The sequence below is a fragment of the Protomyctophum parallelum genome (assembly GCF_964188405.1).
Source record: "Protomyctophum parallelum genome assembly, chromosome: 8".
NCBI lineage: Eukaryota > Metazoa > Chordata > Actinopteri > Myctophiformes > Myctophidae > Protomyctophum > Protomyctophum parallelum.
Window position 1 is genome coordinate 47,639,628 of NC_139703.1, and position 18,799 is coordinate 47,658,426.

General features: G+C 45.4%; 1 protein-coding gene across 2 annotated transcripts in view; it reads right to left on the reverse strand.

Annotated features, from left to right (window-relative positions):
* Positions 1-1,678: 1,678 nt before the first annotated feature.
* arhgap46a (Rho GTPase activating protein 46a) overlaps positions 1,679-18,799 on the reverse strand; it is a 42,659-nt gene continuing 25,538 nt past the window's right edge. Inside the window, exons 3-10 of one of the 2 annotated variants that reach the window (XM_083770711.1) lie at positions 13,970-15,413; positions 9,808-10,450; positions 9,390-9,482; positions 6,333-6,406; positions 5,831-6,030; positions 4,868-4,959; positions 3,968-4,137; positions 1,679-3,760 (exon numbers count right to left, since the gene is read on the reverse strand). In XM_083770711.1, coding sequence (XP_083626837.1) covers positions 3,566-3,760; positions 3,968-4,137; positions 4,868-4,959; positions 5,831-6,030; positions 6,333-6,406; positions 9,390-9,482; positions 9,808-10,450; positions 13,970-15,413 — 2,911 coding nt within the window. In that variant the 3' untranslated portion in view covers positions 1,679-3,565. Of the gene's footprint in view, positions 3,761-3,967; positions 4,138-4,867; positions 4,960-5,830; positions 6,031-6,332; positions 6,407-9,389; positions 9,483-9,783; positions 10,451-13,969; positions 15,414-18,799 lie in introns of both variants that reach the window. The other variant, XM_083770710.1, reaches the window with a different exon arrangement.

Consider the following 18,799-nt stretch of genomic DNA (forward strand, 5'->3'; position numbering starts at 1 on the left):
TAATCGTGGTTTTCTTCTCATGGTCCTAAATGAGAGAAAGCGACAGACGGATAGACGTTTACCGCGAGTGAAATTCTGTAACAAACATTACCGCAGTAGTTATGAACGGTTATAAAGACTTTAAGAGCAAAATGTGTTTATTGTGAGTGACCCAACAATAAAATGTTCAAACAAATCCCTTTTTACCTCCTTATATGATTCCCTGTTTTTATATAGAATAGTATATTTTTGTACGTCTCGACCGTCTCGACTCTAAATGTTCTGATGTTCACAGTAACAGTGTATTGAGTTGTGCTTTCATGTCAAATGTACCCATGGCATTCTGCAAACTGTTAATAAATACATCAATCAAACAGACAGATGAAGTTTCTAAGCACTCTACTACTAATGATCTCTCGCCTACTCATGTTTACACCATAGTAGCGCCATCTGCCGTCTTCCCGGTGCAACTGTTGTTTACAGTCAACTGTTCTAGGCGCTTATCTGACTGCGACCCAGATGAGAATGTACACTGCTGCGACCCAAATATGTAACCTTGGACTAAAAGCTGCATGCCAAGATCTTTAGTTCTTTTTAATTTTTTGTGCGTGAATGTGAAATAAAAATGTTGTACGCGCACAAGATTACACTTTGTTGTCATGCATTTCTTCTGTATTGTAATTAGTTTGATGTGTTGGTTTCATTAAAGATGAATAGTTACATAGCAAAGAATGATGGCTTAACTGTGGCAGCTTTGTAAAGTAATACAGATCACCTGAGTGCCTGTGTCACTGTGTCAGTAATGAATGATAATCATGAAATAATTGAGCACTGTACGCTTGACATCAAATTGATATGTGAGATCTATCATGTCATGTGTGGAGGAGGTGATAACTTCTGAGGTCAGGAATTAAGGTAGGGAAACAAAGTGTTGAGCAGATCAAGGCTTTCTCTGCAAGTCTCCAGCTGAGAGCAAGTGGAGTCAAATGTGGCCTCCATACTGTATCTGTTCAAAACAAAAGCTCTCAGAGGATGCTTTCCACATCTGGTAATGTAACATTCAATGTGCTTTTATAAGACCTGGCATGTATGCAAGTCATTCAGCTATTAACCCCTGGAAGCTATGGGGAATGTTTCATATTGCCTATTCAATTTATAGGAAGAAAATACATAGGGCCTAGGTTTCTAAAAGCCCCAAAATTATGTCAAAGGTCAGGAGTTTCATGTTCAAAGATTAGCCTACATTGATTTGACATTCTGGTTTAATGGATCAAAACAGATGCATTTGTTTCTGTTCTGTTCTAAATAAAATTATAAACTAAAGTGGCTATGTTTAAGCTAGGAATTTTAAGTTTAGCGATAAACTAAGCAAAACTGTTGGTGTCCTATTCAGTACTGTAGTGGCCGTATGTAAGCCTGTATTATAAAATTATATATCTCTGTCCGTGTATATTACTTTGTTCATGAGTATGTCCACCAGAGGGTGCTAAAAATGACCAAACTAAGTTGTTTGTTATTTGAATCTTTCATTAGTCATTTAAATTTAAAAAAAAAATCTAAATCTTGTCAAATATAAATTTCTTATAATAAATATTTTGCCAGCTTAGAATTAATGTGATGCCATCTTAATGAATGTGCCATCTTGGTCACATTTCAATTCAACACACAGATCGTTTTAGACAGAAATAGCGAATCAATCTACAATTGAACAAACCTTTATTTATGGACAATCATTCCATACTATTACAAGGGGGTATGCAAATTGCAAACATACATATACACACACATGAATAGTGGTTTGAATCAGATCTATCTCTCTAAGGCAGACGCTCACAGCAGGTAATTTAACTAATTACAAAAACACTTTTTTTTAACTTGTCATTTCACAGACACGAAGCTTCACTTTTACTTTGGATCATTAGAATACACTCATTAGAATACATTATTTACAAACAGATTTTATTTACATTGGCAAAGCCGTAGAGGAAACTGAAAGCTTTATCTACATTCTGAGTGCTTGACAGTTGAACAATGCTCCATCCTCAATACGGGAGCCTGTGTTAGTTATCTTTTAATGCTCAGTCTGCAGGGAACGCCAAGTATAGTTATCACATCCAACACCCGTTTTATTTTTTACACCTGAGCCAGAAAAAGGTACAGACCGCAACAAAAATAAGAGAAGGTAATCTCAGTTTGGGATATTACATACAGATAAGAGAGGGAAAGGCTATCATCAGTGGCATAACCAGCTCCCATGTAACTACTACATACAGACCACAAAGACTGTAATTTTATCACCTTCTGCTGGCTTCAGTTCAGTGTTATGAGTTGTCAAATCAAAGTCGTTCTCATGTTTATTTTGTGTCCGATCTCGGCATTGAAAAAAAAAACTTTTGACACAATCTCAAAACACATCCTTTCAGTTTGTGCTTTGAAATGTCAGCTCTGTACAGTTGACCAAAATACTCATGGCAGGCAGTACTACCCTCACAGCTAATTTATACTGCATCAAACTACAAAAAGGACATTAACCACAATAACCCTGGCATCCCTATTTTGGCTATGTCTTTATAGGCAAAACCTTTCAAAATAAATTGAAAAGGTAAAAAAATAAAAACAATCAAATGTTCAAAATAACAGATCTACAAGCTCACAACACATCACATTGCAACTTGTGAGCTTATAGCTATTTTCACAATTTGTTGTAGAGCAGAGTGTATAGGGCTTAAGTTCGGTTTTATTATGTTGACGCATTGTGTATTTTCTTTAAATACATTTTTGTCGGTCACTAGACAAAGTATAAATTAGCCCTTATGCCATGAAATGAACATGAGGAGACTGTGACAGCCAGGATGCTATCATTACAAACACTAACAACGTCACTGGCAAGCATATGAATAAGACATAATAAATGTGTCATACTCATTTAAAAAATGTCTGTACATTGTCTGTACAAGGCTGTATCTTTTACCCCTCACACACAAACACACTTGTATGAAACCAGACAACCAGAGAAAAAGCCAAGCATCAACATTCTATTAGTAGATATAAATAAGGCTGCACTCTTTGTTGACTGCATTCTATCAGATACAGTTTCCTTGTCCATGTTGTGAACATGTCAGAATCTTTACACAACGGTTTGCAAATTAAATTGTAGCACTGTATTCAGTGAGTATAACATAGAAGTTATTTTTACATGCTGTTTAAAAAAAAACTAGTCATTAAGGAACTGTAGTCTGATTAGAGTTGCCATGAGTCGTCTCTGGCAAATCCATACATCACTGTGGATTTGGTATCACAAAAGTACAATACCATTAAGGTGATGGGTATTGACCGACAATATGAAAGCAGGACAGCTCATTGGTTCAATGTCCAAACGATTGTACAACATGGTTAGACAAGGACATCTTGTCTTCATGTGGGTCCCACTTCTGTTGTCTCACCCTAAACATTTCCAGTGTGCTTTTGAAAGAGACCAAGTACATGTGTATGACTAGAAGTCCTTTGAACCTGTGGAACTGTATAGACAGTTAGCCACTGGAACGGATCCAGGAAATAAGTTAGGCCTCTGTGTGAACTGATCCGTCTACACAACCCCCTCTATGAAACTGGTGTCCAGGTGGACAATGAGCATTCTGAGAAAGGACATCTCCTTGCGTGTGTTCTCAAAGATGATCCGTGGGTCATCAGATTGACAGCGGAGGCAGTTGGGCGCCATCACCATAGCAAGGTTGTTGACGTCCATCTTCGTGACAGACACATTGGCAGGCTGAGCAAACACCTAGAATGTGTAGAGGAAGAGAATGAGCAGTGAGTTAAGAGACTACACATGACCTTTGAGCTAAACTGTCTGGGTCATGTTCAGTTTGTCCTGGAAAAAAAATCACACTTATCATCATACATCACATTCCGTGCTCAGCCAATCAAACAACACACAAAGCTGGGCATAGGAGGGGCTAGCGCCCCACAAAAAAAGAAGAATGGTTACCTGCAGAAAGTTTATGAAGTAACACAGCACCAGCCTGTTGAGCTCAGGCAGAGATTGCACCACGGCGATGGCTTCCACCGGGTCGTCATAGTTGCTGACACACTGAAGGTAGAAGTTCATGGGGATGAGAGGCTCCTCCAGCTCTCGGTACCACAGCTTCATCAGCGAGGCTGAATGAGAAACATAGGCCGTTAACACACCCATCATCTTTCCCCCTTTTATTTGTACTGTGTAACCTTAAATCCCCTATATCCCTTAAACTAAAACCTAACCACACCTAAATACTTAATCTTAATCTTTTAATAATTGTATCCATAACCACTTTAATATACTACGTTGTTATTATTATTATTATGACATTATTATCATTTTTTCTCTCTCTCCTCCATTTCCATCTTGTTTTAATCATCATGCCATTTCCCAATCCCCCTCATGACTATTATTCCTACAGTCACTGCTGACCCCTACAGTTGGTCTTAAGAAGGATGGACAGAACTACTTTTCTATAATATTAATTGATGAATTCACCACCACAATTCGCCAGCCTGAAAAAGATATAAGGGGTAACCCCTTATCCCTAAATATATTTGCCATTTTTACTATTTTGAAAAACCGATCTACAAGCTCACAATGTGTCGATGTAGATAGTTGAACTATTTTAAAATGTATTTCAAAATAGTAAAAAAAATGCAAATAAGTTTAGGGAAAAGGGGTAAGCGGTGGCGCAAGATAGGGCCCATAGGTACTCCCCCCCCCTTACTATTATCTGGCTGCAAACCAATTTCCTGCAAGGGACAATAAAGCTAACCTTGAACCCCCCCCCCCCCCCCCCCCCCCCCCCCCACACACACACACACACACACACGTTGAACTTCTAGATGCGGTTAGAGCCTGTCTCACCAGGAACATTGGGGTCTGACAGGTTCTCTGGGATCCTCCACTGGTCCACTTGCAGCTTCAATGCATTCACTTCATCGATGTCTCCAGGCACCCTGAGGATCATACAGTACATGGTTACAGTACATGCGTTGGCCAGAAGGGGGAACCCTACTCCCAGTTTTCCAAATGATCCACTCCACGATTTGCGAGTCTATGAATTCATGCCCACCCAACAGGGTCCAAATCTGCTTGGTGTCTTTGGAAATATACTGTTCCCTAGTTGGTTTGGTTTGTTATTTGCAGCCAAAACAACAACAGAATAAAGGCACATATCCAACTGGGAGTTAAAGTTTCACACAGAGTTTGATGAACAGAGACGGTAAAAAAAGAAAGTAAATCTCCCAGAATTAAAGGAACTTGTAGAACTCTTTGTGTCACGTTCACGTGAAGACACAAGCAATGCCAAGCTTGTGTTTTCATGTGCTTGTTTTCATGTGTCCTGAGCTAAACCTCATTATGAAGCATCAAATTAAACACCACTATAGTTTCCGGAGTAAAGTGGGGGTCATATGTTTGTTCTGCTGTCCATCCTTAATATTGCAAACAGGGGATGCAGGGGCAACCTACATTAACCCATTCTGAACGGGAACCCATTTTGGTGTCAGCATCATGTCGTGCTTTAGCTATTTAAAAATAGCAGATCTACAAGCTCATATCGCGCCACCGAGTGGCGCGATACGAGCTTGTAGGTCTGCTATTTTTTGAAAAATCGAAGAACGACTGACATTTTTTAGAATCTGATCTCAGGTCAGAATGGGTTAATCAGACCAGTGTGTGTCCAGTGGAAACCTCGTATGAATCTGATCTCAGGTCAGAATGGGTTAAGCCGTATACATACTATGTGTCACTGTATACACCCCTAACTCAGACTCACACGAGTCGTGTCATGGCATGTTTAGCCGACAGGACTTTTGTTCAGCTCACCTGAAGATGCCCTCCGTCTGGGCTCCGCCGAGCGCTAGGACGTACTGAGAAAGCTGCACCTGCACCCAGGGCAGCTTTCTGTCTGGGAACAACTCGCTCTGCCGCTCCATCACCTCCTCCAGGGAACTGCCGAACAGCGAGGGAGTCACGATGGCCCGTCTGCTGTGGTCTATCTCCTCCAAGGTCGGCTTACGGAGACCCTAAGGGTGGTGGGGAGAGGGAACGATGAGCAGCTCTGTCTGCCGGGGGGGGTACTATGATACTAATCATAGTTGTGTCTATGGCTGCCTGCGATCTATGATTATGTCTGGAAGGCAATATGACTGTGCCTATGTTTAGGTCTCACCTGTGACTTTGTCAGCTTACCTGTAATTATATGTCTGCCTATGACTGTGTGCTACAGTACATGAATAAGTATGAGTTGTACTGATTTTGCAAATAAAAGCTACCTATTTGCCCTACTATGCCATATTATAGATACTGTATATTTCATATGACTCACCTTTTTTCCTCCAGTTATTGCAACTTTCTGTAGTTTCCGATAGCAGAATTTGGCATATGTGCTGATAGGCAGGCCTGTTAGGAGACAGGAAAACCAACAATGAAACCCCAAGAAGCAGCACTCGCATTCCTGCCATTGATTCGTCACATAATCCAAAACCGGTCCATATGAGAACCTGACATTAAAGAACATGTCATAAACTAATGAATGGGTGTGCTTCGCCTCCCAAGCAGTGGCAGGCAGGCCAGTGGTAATTGGAGAGACAAATGTGGATGGGTGTGATTCTTCTGACATATGGGGGATTAGAACAGGCTCGTTGAAACTGTAAGGCTGGAGAAAGATTTACTCCAGTACATAAAGGTTTTACAGGCAGGAGCCGGCCTACACATCCTGTTCTCAGGTGATTCATCAGACGTATAGGTCATCAGAGGAAATGAGGAACACAGTGCTGCTGCCTTCTACTACCTGTCTTATGTAGCCTACTTTACACCTGGCTCAATCTATTTCTGAGACGTGCCGCATCAGAGTAATGACATTCTTTTTTTGGAGGTGACACATGCTTCCAAGAGACCTCACAACACACAACACAACAGCAGCTAAGTCCGCCATCACCGGAGAATTAAACTTGAATTTCAAACGCCTCCGTTTGTAAAAACAAAAAAGGAAATCACAATTTACCGGTCACCATCTACACTCACAAAAGGAAATCGTCCCCATTCCTCATTTCCGTGGAAACTCAAGTTTACACCAAACACCGGTTTCTCCACTTCCTCTGTACAGTCTGTTCAATTACACCCACGGGGTCCCAGTCTTGTCTCAGGTACCTGAACCAGTGCCAGATGGAACGACACGTGCTGGGGTGAAGAAAAAAAAGTAAAAAGAGAGGGAAAAATCTCTTTTCCGGAATGTTCCCCTGTGCCAAAGCCCCCAGATTTATAGCAAACAGGTGACTCATGCATGTTTGCAACTGTTGTTAGTGTGACCAAGTTCTACTATAATTACATCTAATTCAAGAGATCATACCAATCATTTGCCCATGATCTGGAAGATTTACTTTCCCAGGCGTCCCAAGACTCCCAACACAGAGGTTGTGTTCGTTTGCTGTGAAGAAAGCAAATGTGGCGAGAGCCCCATTCTTTCCTCATGCCGCAGTGACAATAGCAGTGAACACTCATGGTGGTCTTCGTTTACATGTTGTATGATGGCTGTAGTACCATGAAAACAACGATGATAACAAAGAAAAACGAAAGCCAAGGAGAGATTGGCTCTTTTTAAGAGTTTGAGTACAGTTTGCTGCAACAGGCTGGGAACGTGAGGACACCTGTTTAACGATGAAACACAACGCCTACTGTAGGATGAGCCGATGACGTCTGTCTCAACATGGTTATTGTTTTTGTCTCTGAGCCTAGACGATGACACTTGTGTTAAGTAAGTCCCATTGTTTACCGAGCACCCCCCCCAAAACACACACACACACACACACACACACACACAAAGGAGTCGAGACTCGAAGCCCATTCCGTTGTCAGGCCCGGTACTGACAACAGGCCTCCAGTTCCCACACACACGACTCCCACCCTTTCTACTCACAGCTGCTCCATACTGTGGTCAGATGCACCGCACTGCATTCCAACTCTTCTATCCATCAGGCAGACAGCAGCTCTCATTATACTGTTTGCGTGGATGGCCTGCATGGACTTTTCTTTTTTGTTCTTCTGGTGGTTAGCCTTCATCGAGAGCAATAATAGCCCGGTTCCCTGAAGACATGATTCTTCTCTCACTAAAGACATTTGGAGTTAGTCAGCTACTTCTGGAGGAGGCTCTCTTGCTTTGGAGCCGTTCTGCATGTATGACCTCGTCTGATTCATCGATGTGACAATATGTGGGACCACCGTTCTGATGACAGCTACAAGATAACTGGGTTCCTCTCTGGCGACATCATCAGAGCTGGTCATGTGGCCTGCCCAAATGAGAGCATGTGCCAGTGAGAGTAGGCTTCTTTTAAATGGGTGACTGCCATGCTATGTGGGAATGCTAAATGAGGCCGCTAGAATGACTCACTGAGCAGTTCATTGTGTGTCATTGTGTGCCACTCTGAAATTTTCAACCTACATATTTTTCTTCTTCTCAGGCCTTCCTTTCTTTCTGTGAAAACCATCCATTGTGTCTACAAGGGAAGCCAGTGCACAGCGTTTCATGTACGCACAGTCACTCAGCACAGTGCAAAACACTCAATCCCACTTCTCCTGAGTGTTCGCCCTACAGGGAGCATAAATCGTTATGATTTCTATCTCTTGCAGATCCAAGATAGCCTTTCTTCTTTTTGAGCGTAGAGGACATTGTTGGGCAGTTCACAGCAGTTCCATTCCAACCCCCTCAAACCCAAGGGACACACTGAATACCTAAACTTATTTAGTTCTTTATTATTATTTCTCCATTAAGTTGATTTGCAAATTCTCCTTCAACAATGACCTACATGGTCATCTACAAGTGGAGTCACCATACACTTATTTTCACCTGATAATGACGTGTGTAACACACAATTTCTCCCAGTTCCGCTCCTGGCTAACAGGTCCAGCACAACCAGCCAGTAGGAGTCACTAGAGCTGCGACAAAGACAAACTCCCTTGCTGGCTTCCCACTCATGAACACTGGATATGTCAGCCTATCTCCATCTACCAATCATCTGGAGACATGGATGGCTTGGATTTGACTATATCTGCGATGTTAGAGCTTTGTGTTTGTGTGTACCCCATAGCGATGATTTGATTAGCTGAGCAATGTGTGTACCCCATTTGGGGATAAAAAGTGAGGACATGAAAGTGAGGACGCCAATTGTGATTGGCCGGAATGTGATGATGATAAGAGTGGCCCAACACTTCACACAAGTGTGATTTTTATATAGGCCTATCCAAATTGTTACCACCGACCTCTACCCACATCGAGTTATCTCAGCCAGCAAACTTAGGGAGGGGAAGCAAAAGACCCAGAGCGAGATCCATTCAGGGCGGAGACGTAGGTCCCACCTGAGCAAAAGACCCAGTTATTAATATTTACCCTCTTCCTCCTCTGTATTCTGCTTTCGCTTCTTTCTGGACTTTGAGTTCTTCTTCAGCTTCAGCTCCTGCTGTTCCAAAATGAACTGAGTCACTATAAAACAGAAAAGAGAACAGACATTAATTCAAGTTCACAGTCCAGCTGATAAGCACAAGGCCCAATTACATTCACCAGACTCAACATAAACAATGAGTTAATTTGATGTTATGCCCACACGTAAGTTAGAATATTATTAGAATATTAGAATTCCATTAGCAAATAGGAAAATATTAGAGAAAATGGCAGAAATTTGTTTAAAAATTAAAGACCCAATCAATCAACTCAAGTCACAGGTGGCGAAATGAGATGATGAGAAACACAGAGGGAGGGACGGAAAAAGAGAAAGGTGACCCACCCTGTTGCTCAGTCTGAGACTCACATTTCTTGTCGCTGGTGGGATCTGTGTGTCTCTGTATGTACCCCTCCAGGTAGCATCTGAACTTGGGCGACGGGGCAAAGAAGGCCAGGCTGACGGCCATGAGCTCCCAGCCGGCTGCCAGGCTCCTGGGGCTGGTGTTTCCCGTGGTCTGCCGGACCAGCTGGATGTACAGTTCGTCCCTCAGCCCCGGCATGTCCCAGCACTTGGTCACAATGAGCAGGGCACAGTGGCGACGGTCCAGCCGCGAGGGCCGGTCCCCCATGTAGGCCTGCACCAGTTTAAACATCTCGCACGCCTCCTTCCGAATGGCGCGGTTGCTGGTGACAAGCATGGGTTTCTTGATGGAGCCGCGGTTCCACGACAGCATGTTGGCGATGGAGACCCGGCGGCGGAACAATCCCTGCGTGTGACTGTTGAGATGCTTGCTGGCCCAGTCCTCCATGCCCATTTCTGGTGGCGGGGGCTGCCGTAGGGTGGCATAGGAGAGCTGGTAGGCAGAGCCTCCTGTTCTGACTCCATCTTCGGCGGCTGCCTCGCGGTTGTCATGGGTGACGGGCCGATGTGGGCCCAGTGAGGCGGTCCGCCCGTCTACCATGCCTTTCTTCCTGCTCTCTAACTGAGCCTGCAGCTCTAGGGTGCCCACCTGCAGGATGAAGAGGAGGAGGAGGAGGCAGGAGAGATGGACAAGAGAGTAAGTAAGGGAGAACAGGAGTTAGGCAAACAGTAGTTGAGGAGGAAGAGGGGACATAGACAGTGCAGCAGATGTAAAAACTGTGTGAGTGCAGCTGCAATATCTGTTGTGTGACAGCAGGTGCTGGGCTGCCTTTCTCCTGCTCAACTTTCTCCGGCTCCTGCAGTGCTAGGACTCAGGGGGGGGGGGGGCGATTGAAACAGGATCTGAACATAAATTTCCTTAAACTGGAAAGCAAAACAATATCCCTCAACTGTCTGCAAGGACCCTGGCCTCTGAGGAACACCCATACCAGTTCTGCCTCCTCTTCAACACTATACTGTGGTCAAGTCTCACACGAGTCCTCTCTGTGATCCCTACTTTGGGGCTTCATGGCCATAAGGAACCCTGAGCCAGCGGTTCAGATACCCTCTGCAAACAGCCAGGAACAACACACACTGGAGCCAAATCAAAGCTCGAAATTCATAAAACATGACACATTGTAGTATCTTTTGAATAAGACTATGACGTTATGCAGAGCGCCAGACATGCTGGACTTTAGATTTAGGGTTTCTCCGCTAAATGGAGCAGATCACTGCGGCTTGGCATGGTTTCGGCAGTGGTTTCTATACGCTTGTATGGAGTTGATGGGTCTTAAATAGGTGGCAGGGGTCAAATCCAGAAGACCAACCGCAACCACGGGAGGTTTTAACTAGCTACAGACTAGAGACATTAAACATACGAGCTATTTTCCTAATATTCTTTTCACTCTTTCCATTACCCTTTTATACTGATAGCTTACAGATGCACCAAAAAAAGAGTGGTGACTTAGCTGTGCAATAAGTTAGTAACACCAAAATGGCAGTTCTCCAGAAGGCCCTAAAATGTAAAATATCCCCACCGCTATGAGACAGTAATAGCCTGTGTGTGTGTGTGTGTGTGTGTGTGTGTGTGTGTGTGTGTGTGTGTGTGTGTGTGTGCGTGTGTGTGCGTTCGCACACGTTTATCTGTTGTGTAAGCATATGTGCGTGTGTCATGACGACAGAACAGCAGGTATGAAGAACATTCCAGGACAGGCTTATAGAGGGGTCAGTCAGGGCTCTTTGGCCAGTGTCTACTAGTATTGCTATAGTGGTGCCAATAACAAATCTTGGTACCAACTCTCACTTCCCTTCCCTTCTCTCCTCCATCAGCAGCCAAACATGGGCCATATGGCCCACAGCAGCCTTCCTTCCTGAACAGGGGAAGCCATGTCCTGAATCTCTCTGCCTAGCCCATTCTGACCGGGCACCCATTTTGGTGTCAGCATCATGTTATGCTTTAGCTATTGAAAAATAGCAGATCTACAAGCTCGTATCGCGCCACCGAGTGGCGCGATACGAGCTTGTAGGTCTGCTATTTTTGAAAGAAATCGAAGAACGACTGACATTTTTAGAATCTGATCTCAGGTCAGAATGGGTTCATCAGACCAGTTTGTGTCCGGCGGAAACCTCGTATGAATCTGATCTCAGGTCAGAATGGGCTAGGCATGGCCCCTGGTGCATTGCCACAGAACTGGCATGTGGGTATGGGAAAACTGCTGCGTGGGGCAGATGGAGCACGGTAAGAGGGTGACAGGTGCTGCTGGGATTGTGGCCATTATCCCATTCTGACCTGAGATCAGATTCATACGAGGTTTCCGACTGGACACACACTGGTCTGATGAACCCATTCTGACCTGAGATCAGATTCTAAAAATGTCAGTCGTTCTTCGATTTTTCAAAAAATAGCAGACCTACAAGCTCGTATCGCGCCACTCGGTGGCGCGATATGAGCTTGTAGATCTGCTATTTTTAAATAGCTAAAGCATAACATGATGCCGACACCAAAATGGGTGCCCGGTCAGAATGGGTTATACTCTGCGGTGCCCACTGTCTAATATCTTGGACCAGTTGTCCGTTGGAGATTGGAATGTAAGAGGCGTTACCCACAGAATGGCTTCTGTTCCTTCTCTCACAGCCAGATAGGATCTTTTGCCCTTATTGTTTCCATCCCAGAGCGCTCTGCGGAATTAAACATTCCCTCTATGGTTTCACTAGAGTCCTGGAACTCATTTCTGACAGCCCAGACCATAATGTATGGAGGCATGGGTGTGATTTTGTTGAAGAGGCTTTAGAGATTAGGAGTAGCAGATCGCGGTGCGGTGCTCAGTTCCAAATTCTGCTGTGCTGCTTATATAACTTCTTTGGAGAACTCAAATAATTCCCTTAATTCAAGTCATGTGCACCGTGACCTGTCGTAACAACATCTGATGACGAGATGTTCACTGTTGAATGGCTGCATGTCTATCTATGTTCATGTGTGTATGGACTGTTCTGTCAGGTCAAAAACTATACAGTATATAATATCATATTAAATCAAAATCAAATTGACTCTATTAGTTTTAGGATCCAATGTGCTTTTCAAATCTAATCAGACCATTCTTCCATTTAAGAATCTCAGAGGAGGGGACAACAATACAAAAAGCCAAGTGGTAAAAAGGCAAGGGGTAAAGAAATATGCTTTTGTGGAGCAGAACTTGGCCTCATATGACCACTCACTGAAACAGAATGGCTCCTGGACAGGCACCAGCAAACGTAGTACTTCCAGACAAAATAAAATGTAATCCAACTATCCAAGCAAACCCCCGTTGAATAAACGCAGCACAGAATATTAAAGACTCAATTGAAATCTTAACCAAGCAGGAAAATAATATTGGATTTATCTAAACGGATTGCAATCTCTGTTGTCATTGTCATCAATTAACCCATTCTGACCGGGCACCCATTTTGGTGTTGGCATCATGTTATGCTTTAGCTATTGAAAAATAGCAGATCTACAAGCTCGTATCGCGCCACAGAGTGGCGCGATACGAGCTTGTAGGTCTGCTATTTTTGAAAAATCGAAGAGCGACTGACATTTTTAGAATCTGATCTCAGGTCAGAATGGGTTCATCAGACCAGTGTGTGTCCAGTGGAAATCTCGTATGAATCTGATCTCAGGTCAGAATGGGTTAAGGCCGCAATCCGTAACTTTTAAGCCCTAACCAGGGCATAAACATGTGTCCCCCGCAAGGCTAGATATTTCCATTAGTTTCATGCAACACCTCTTGGTCTCAATATAAGAGTAGGGACACCTACTGGAACCTGTAGTTATATTGTATTATCATACTTTACCATACAGATTGGGTAAGCACTTAAATAATATTGTATTGCAGCTTTACTAACATGTAAACACTAAACAGGCTTGCATGAAGTGTGATTGATTACCCAAGGGACTGAATGTACAGTACAGTGCATATAGGCAGAGATAAGTAGTGATATAGTCTCTAGGTTATTATATGTCATCTCTCTCTCTTGCACACACACACACACACACACACACACACACACACACACACACACACACACACACACACACACACACACACACACACACACACACACACACACACACACACACACACACACACACCTGTGAGGATGGTCCTGGGGTCTCTGGTGAGGAGACTAGACTGGCCTGGCTAGTGATGCTCTTTTCCAGGGTGTCCACCTTCTCATAAGTCCTCTTCTGCCTCCCTTGGATCTCCAGGGTGCTCAGAGCCGGGTTACAGTGGTTCCCTGTCCTGCCCAGCGACCGGGCACTGGCACCACCCGTGACGTCCTCTCGCGATGAACACCTGCCCGTCGATCCTCCCCCCGCTCCGTACCACCTGAGCGAGTCGGCGGGGGAGCGCGTCCGAGGCACCAGCGCCCTCTCGCTCATTTCCGGCTCCAGCACCGGCCTCACCTCCCGCATGGTGTTGGAGCGACTCACAACCTCCCTCATCTCTGCCATCAGCCGCTCATTAAGAGCACACAGCTCCCCGCTGCTACCCACGGACCCTGGCCTACCACTAGCTCCACTTCCAGCGCCAACACGCCTCCTGCTCTTCCTTCTCAAACTTGGCGAGGGACCTGTGGAGTAGCCGGAGTCCTGGTAGGTGGCTGTGCCTGTGGCCTGTGGCGTGGAGGTGGGGAAGTCCTGCGAGGCCTGGCTGCTCTGCCTGCTGTGTCGCGCCTCCATGGCCCGCTGCACGGTGGCCTCCAGGGCTCGCCATGTCTGCTTCTTCTCTAGCGTACCTGGACCTGGGGTCCCTGGCTCCCTGTCCCTTGGCTGGCCCCGGGCCTGTGCTTGAGGCTGGATGTGTGGATGATGTTGGGTCAGGAGAAGGTCTTGCCTTACGGTAGGAGAGGGTGTGCGTGTGCGTGTGGGGACAGGAGAACCGGACATGTGCCCCTGTTTGGGGTCCACATTGACCATGTGCTTGATACACTCCAGACCTGCTGGGCTGTAGTCAGAGGCAGAAGGGTTCCTCTTGTGTCTGGAGCTTGAGTGTGAAGAACCAGGGTGCTGGAGGAGGCGAGGCTTCTGGAGGCTGTGGGTGGGGGTCGAGCGTGACAAAGAGGGCCCGTTGTGAAAGTGAGCCCCCTCAACCTCCATGTCCATTGGGGGCTCATCGTATATGGGGCACTCTGTCACCGGATCATCGTAGAGTGGTCCTGTGCCGCCGTACTGTGGAGAGACAGGGCGAGGCGTGCTGGTCTGGGATCTGTGAAGCATTGGGCTCGGGTGGCCGCTCTCAGAGGGCACCAGGCAGAAGCTGCCATTGCTAGCCTTTCTCAGGTGGTGTGCCTGACGTGTATCGGCAGCCGTTTTGCCAGACGGGGCAGTCTTATATCCCTGGGTGGAGCCGAGGTGTCCCACAGAGGCCTTGCTGCTGGCAGGGTGGAGAGTGAAGGTGTGGGATTTGCTGTGAGCACTGTGGTGAAGATGTTGTTGCACGGTGGGGATAGGCTGGCTCCGGCTCATGCTGTTCACCTTCACTAACATGGCCGCCTTAGTGCCTGGTGGGGGCTGCCATCTTTGAGCCAAATCTCTGCAGGGGAGAAAAACAAGATGTATGAGCGATGAGTATCAGTGTAATAAAAATAATATAATTATAATATTTAACGTGTGTTTATCATAATTAAATTCCAAACGGGTGCATGTGTTTTGTCCGACATACTAACAGTCCTACAGTCATGAGTCCGACACCCTACCCAAAAAACCCAACACTAAACCTAACCTCACAGGAAGCCTGGCAGGGGTTAATTGTAACCTGCCATGCATGTCAGGAGCTACGGGTTAGTTTTAACCCGCCACGGGGGAGTTTTAACCTGGCCATGGGTTAGTTGTAACCGGACGTGCATGTCAGCAGCAACGGTGTTGTCGCACTAATGCCTGTCGGACTGTTAGTATGTCTAACAAACATATGCACCCCATTCCAAACACTGGTTTTCAGCCACTCCTATATTCCATCAATTAAAAAAACAAAAACATATGTTTATTGATTTTTCTTTACAACAATTTCAAAACAATCATTCACATATATTCCCCCCCCCCCCCCACATCCCCATGGCAGCACAAATACAAACAAAATCTTCGAAGAAACTATTCCATCCATTTTAGAATAGTGTGAGGCTACAATCCAGAGATTCTTCTCTAAACATTTCATTGACCTTCAAAAGCCTGCACTCCATTTTTAGTCTAGGAGAGCCATAACATGGCAGTCAAACCCGTGAGACAATAACTCCAGTGTGTTGTGCTAACCAAGCTCCCTTAAGCACTCAGTGAATAAGAGCCACACACAGAACTGAAACGAATCAAGAATTCCTGCAACTGTCTGTGATCGGATGGTGTGGAGAATGTGTCCCATATATAATGCTGTTTGCGAGCATTCTTAATAAACCTCTTCTAGTGTAGACCCAAGAAATAACATTGCCTCAAGTTTTCTGAAACTCTGCGGCTTGACCAAGATTTGGAGATGGAATCAGCTGATTTTGATTTGAGCATTTAAGAGTTACAGCTTTTTTACATTCTCAATCTTCACAAGGGCAGCCTTAGAGCTTAATGCCGTTCTCCCCTTCCAGCTTCAGATCCACTGGCACAATGCTAATCCTAGTCCTGACAGCAGCAGAAAATAATCTGTCATTAATATGGTCACACCGCTACGCCCTGTTGCACTCCACTCCACACTCCAGCATCATAATCATATACCCTGAAATCAAGACTTGCCGGTTTCCTCCATTGATCAAACACTTGTCCTCTGGAACTGAGACGTATGGTTGAAAGCAGACACGCACACGCACACGCACACGCGCACACACACGCACACACACACACACACACACACACACACTTGACTATGACTGATACATGCGTGGTGTACTCAAGGTCAAGCGGATCTATTCTATCTTCTCTAATGATCAAAGGTGATAACATACTTTATGAGGCCCGGAGACTTACCTTCCTCTTCTACACCTTTCCTTGACTTAACTTCCAGCTGGGTAATTAAACCAGATCAAAGCTGATCACTGTTCTGTCCTCGGTACGTCCAAAACATAAACACAGCTCTACTATGCAGAGGCTCAAACTAAACCGTTCAAAGGCTTCCTTTCCCTGTAAGCTCCATAACTTCGTGGAAAAGTGGACTGTAGGGCAGGAAAAGAAGGGAAGAGGAAAAGGAGGCGGAGGCGGAGTGCCCCCCCCCACCCCACACCCCCCTCCCCTGCGAATGTCCCTGCATCTCTCTGGAACAATACTGCAATAATTCCCCAGAGGTCCCAACAACCGACGCAAACTTCCTTTTACTCCCCAAAGCTACTGCGTAACATTCTCTCTTTCCTTTACACTACCCCCCCCCCCCCCCCCGCCCCCCTTTCTCCTTTATAAGTGAGTCACGCCACCTCGGTGGTTTGAATGTAAACAGCCACTCTTGTCTTCAAACGGCCCTACAGATATGGCATCCATTCCAGGCACGGCCTATAAACAGCTGGGCCTCAGCCACCTGGCACAGGACCAAGACAGACTGCTTCAACCGTCATTCAACGCTGGGAATGCTCCAAAATCGTCGCCTTTTCCTCAGACACAGTGACAAAATACCCTAACCGAACCAGTTCGCTGTCCGGGCGGCACGCACTCGCACTCACACAGTACATGCGTGTGTGTGTGTGTGAAGAAGAGGAGCTGGATTCACTGCTATTGTTTACTAAGTGCTGGTGACTGTATGGGTAGGTGGGACTGTGAGTATGTGCACGTGCGTGCGTGCGCGCGCGCGTGCGTGCGTGCGTGTGTGTGTGTGTGTGTGTGTGTGTGTGTGGATTGACAGAGGGCAGCTGTGAACGAGTGGCCACTCTTTGTGCTCTTTGAAACGCTGAGAGTTTTCTCACTTACATCTTGTCGGGGGCAGGCCGGGGGGGGGGGGGGGGGGGGTGATAGCACCTCGACACCAACTGCAGACAAACACCACAAAACAATTCTAGGCTCACTGCAGCACGCTGTTTAGCATCGGACTGTTACGGCAGGAAACCGTCTGCAACCCAACATCAAGGCTTCTCCGATAATTAAGCAGCAGAGGAACACAGCAGACTGCTAGGACCACACAACACAAACCGCAACAGTCACATACCATTTCCATTATGCATGAGCAAATAAAAGCCTTCCCGCTCATTAAAAATCTGAATTAATTCAACAGCCAGACAACAAACAACAAAAAAAACACCAACATTTGAGAACGTTGAGCGTGAGTGGTCTACTACTTTAACCCATTCTGACCTGAGATCAGATTCTAAAAAAGTCGTTCTTCGATTTTTCAAAAAATAGCAGACCTACAAGCTCGTAGCGCGCCACTCGGTGGCGCGCTATGAGCTTGTAGATCTGTTATTTTTCAATAGCTAAAGCATAACATGATGCTAACACCAAAAGGGGTTGATCCCGCCCAGAATGGGTTAACAAGGAGTGACCTTGAACGAGTACTGACCACTACGTCCTGTCCAAAGAGGCCCATGTGCAGGGGGCGGGGCGGGGGTGGGCTTCCCTATACAGCACAAACAGGAAATGCCCAATGTAATGTCCACGTACCGCATGGCGGCCGGAAGCAAGGACTAATCCATGCTTATATAGAGCTTGTATCAAGTTTATAATGTCAAGCCTCATGAAAATATTGGCTTCAGTTCATAGATGAGAAAATTCTACTTTCTTGGGACGCCAATCTCTTGATAATGTGAAACGGTGAAAACAGCACGTCTACATTTTTGTCTATTCAGGACGGTATTCACTACTGTATGTATGTAGTTTGTGCTTTCACAGTTATTGTGTGTCTTGGTTTGACAAAAAACTCCCATATCTGCTGGGCGAAGTACAACAATGTGCAAACACAGCAGCAAGATTTGTGAGTTGCTGTGATAGGAGAAGGATATCAAATGGAACACAACCACCGTAAAG